At 42.1% G+C, this 1,417-nt stretch overlaps 1 protein-coding gene across 1 annotated transcript; it reads right to left on the bottom strand.

Annotated features, from left to right (window-relative positions):
* Positions 1-31: 31 nt before the first annotated feature.
* On the bottom strand, positions 32-1,208 carry LOC118750848 (enhancer of split malpha protein). Its single transcript, XM_036485577.1, has one exon. The coding sequence runs from the start codon at positions 1,046-1,048 to the stop codon at positions 461-463; it is 588 nt and encodes a 195-aa protein (XP_036341470.1). The 5' UTR covers positions 1,049-1,208; the 3' UTR covers positions 32-460.
* Positions 1,209-1,417: the final 209 nt, after the last annotated feature.

Raw genomic sequence — 1,417 nt, 5'->3', positions numbered from 1 at the left:
TTTTTTTTTTTTACAAGCATTGATCGTTTATATCAAATAAAATACATAGTAATAAAATTATACATAGTAATAAAATTAAAGCCTTTCGTTATCACAAAATCACTTAGTAACTAAGAAATTATAAAAATTGAATTGAAAAAATTAAAGCAAAATCCTATGTGGTACTCGTATTAATACTTCGCTATGGATGAGGAGCACTTGAAGTTTGTTTACGAAAAATTAACTTAAAAACTAAGTAAATTGGAAGCACGTTGATTCAACTACCTACCACGTGTACTAAATAGATAGCACTAATACTATGTACCAGTTAATTACGGCAGTACTGCAGCCGCTACAAAACGAGTATCACAAATTTATCTAAAGCTTCAGTCACAATTAATGCACGCCTCTTGAGTTCATCGTCGTCGCGTCGTCTAGCACTTCAGCTTTGTTGCCGCCAAGCTCCGGCAAATGCGACACTTCAAGCTTGTGCCCAACGATCCGGCTGATAGGCGGGATACTGCATATGCGGATATTGTGCATTGCTGTAGCAATAGCTGGGCTGCAGTAGATCTTCATCGGCGGCAACGGGTGCAAAACTGCTCAACACCGGCTGCAGATTGGTGGTCCAGAAGAAGGTGCCGGCTGTGGTGCGTGCAAAGCGTACTGGCACATAGATATCGTGCTCCTCCGCCTCGTCCTCCTCCCGCTGAGACGATGCAGCCTCTTGCACCAGCACGGCTAATTTCTCATTGGCCGAATTGTCTTGGATCTCTTCATAGAGGTGTTGCTCTTCCATTTGTGCATTGCGCAAATTCTCCAGCGACTCCAATGATTCCAATGAGTTGCATAAACGTTGACATTGTTGTTGCAAACGTTGTTGTTGCCGGCGTTGCTGTTTCAATTTTTGTTGCTGGTGTTGGTGTTGTTTGTTGCGAAAGAGTGTCTGCAAGACGCGCTTAATGCTATAGCTCGGCTTCAGCTTTGAACTTTGTTGCTGCTGCGCTTGCTGATGAATAATGTTGTTGGCATTGTTGGCCGCCGCTACTAGTTGCTGTTGTTGACACATTTTCGTAAAAGTTCTATGGCAGATTATTTTCTCTAATTCTCGAAAGTAAAAATATTCTTATTTGTTTGGTTGACGGTGCGTGGTGGCACGTTTGACGAACAAATTCTGAATGATTTCTACATCAAATGCAACGATCTTTTATAGCTCCGTGCCGCGCTCAGCAAACTCAATACATATGTAGGTACATACAACTTCAACGTTTGTACATTTCCTTCAGGAAAGGGAGTAGTACAGTCGAAGAAACAGAAATACTGAAAAACACAACTACAAGAGCGGGAGAAATATGAGAACACGCACGCCAAGTTCATTTACTACAACTCAGTTCAATGCAGCTCAGCTATGCACCAACGGCCAACTCCACCGCATTGG

This window comes from Rhagoletis pomonella, unplaced genomic scaffold (genome assembly GCF_013731165.1).
Source record: "Rhagoletis pomonella isolate Grant_MI unplaced genomic scaffold, Rhpom_1.0 Rhpom_scaffold_00001, whole genome shotgun sequence".
NCBI lineage: Eukaryota > Metazoa > Arthropoda > Insecta > Diptera > Tephritidae > Rhagoletis > Rhagoletis pomonella.
Note: the sequence above shows the minus strand (reverse complement) of the source record. Positions and strands in the feature narration are given on the sequence as shown.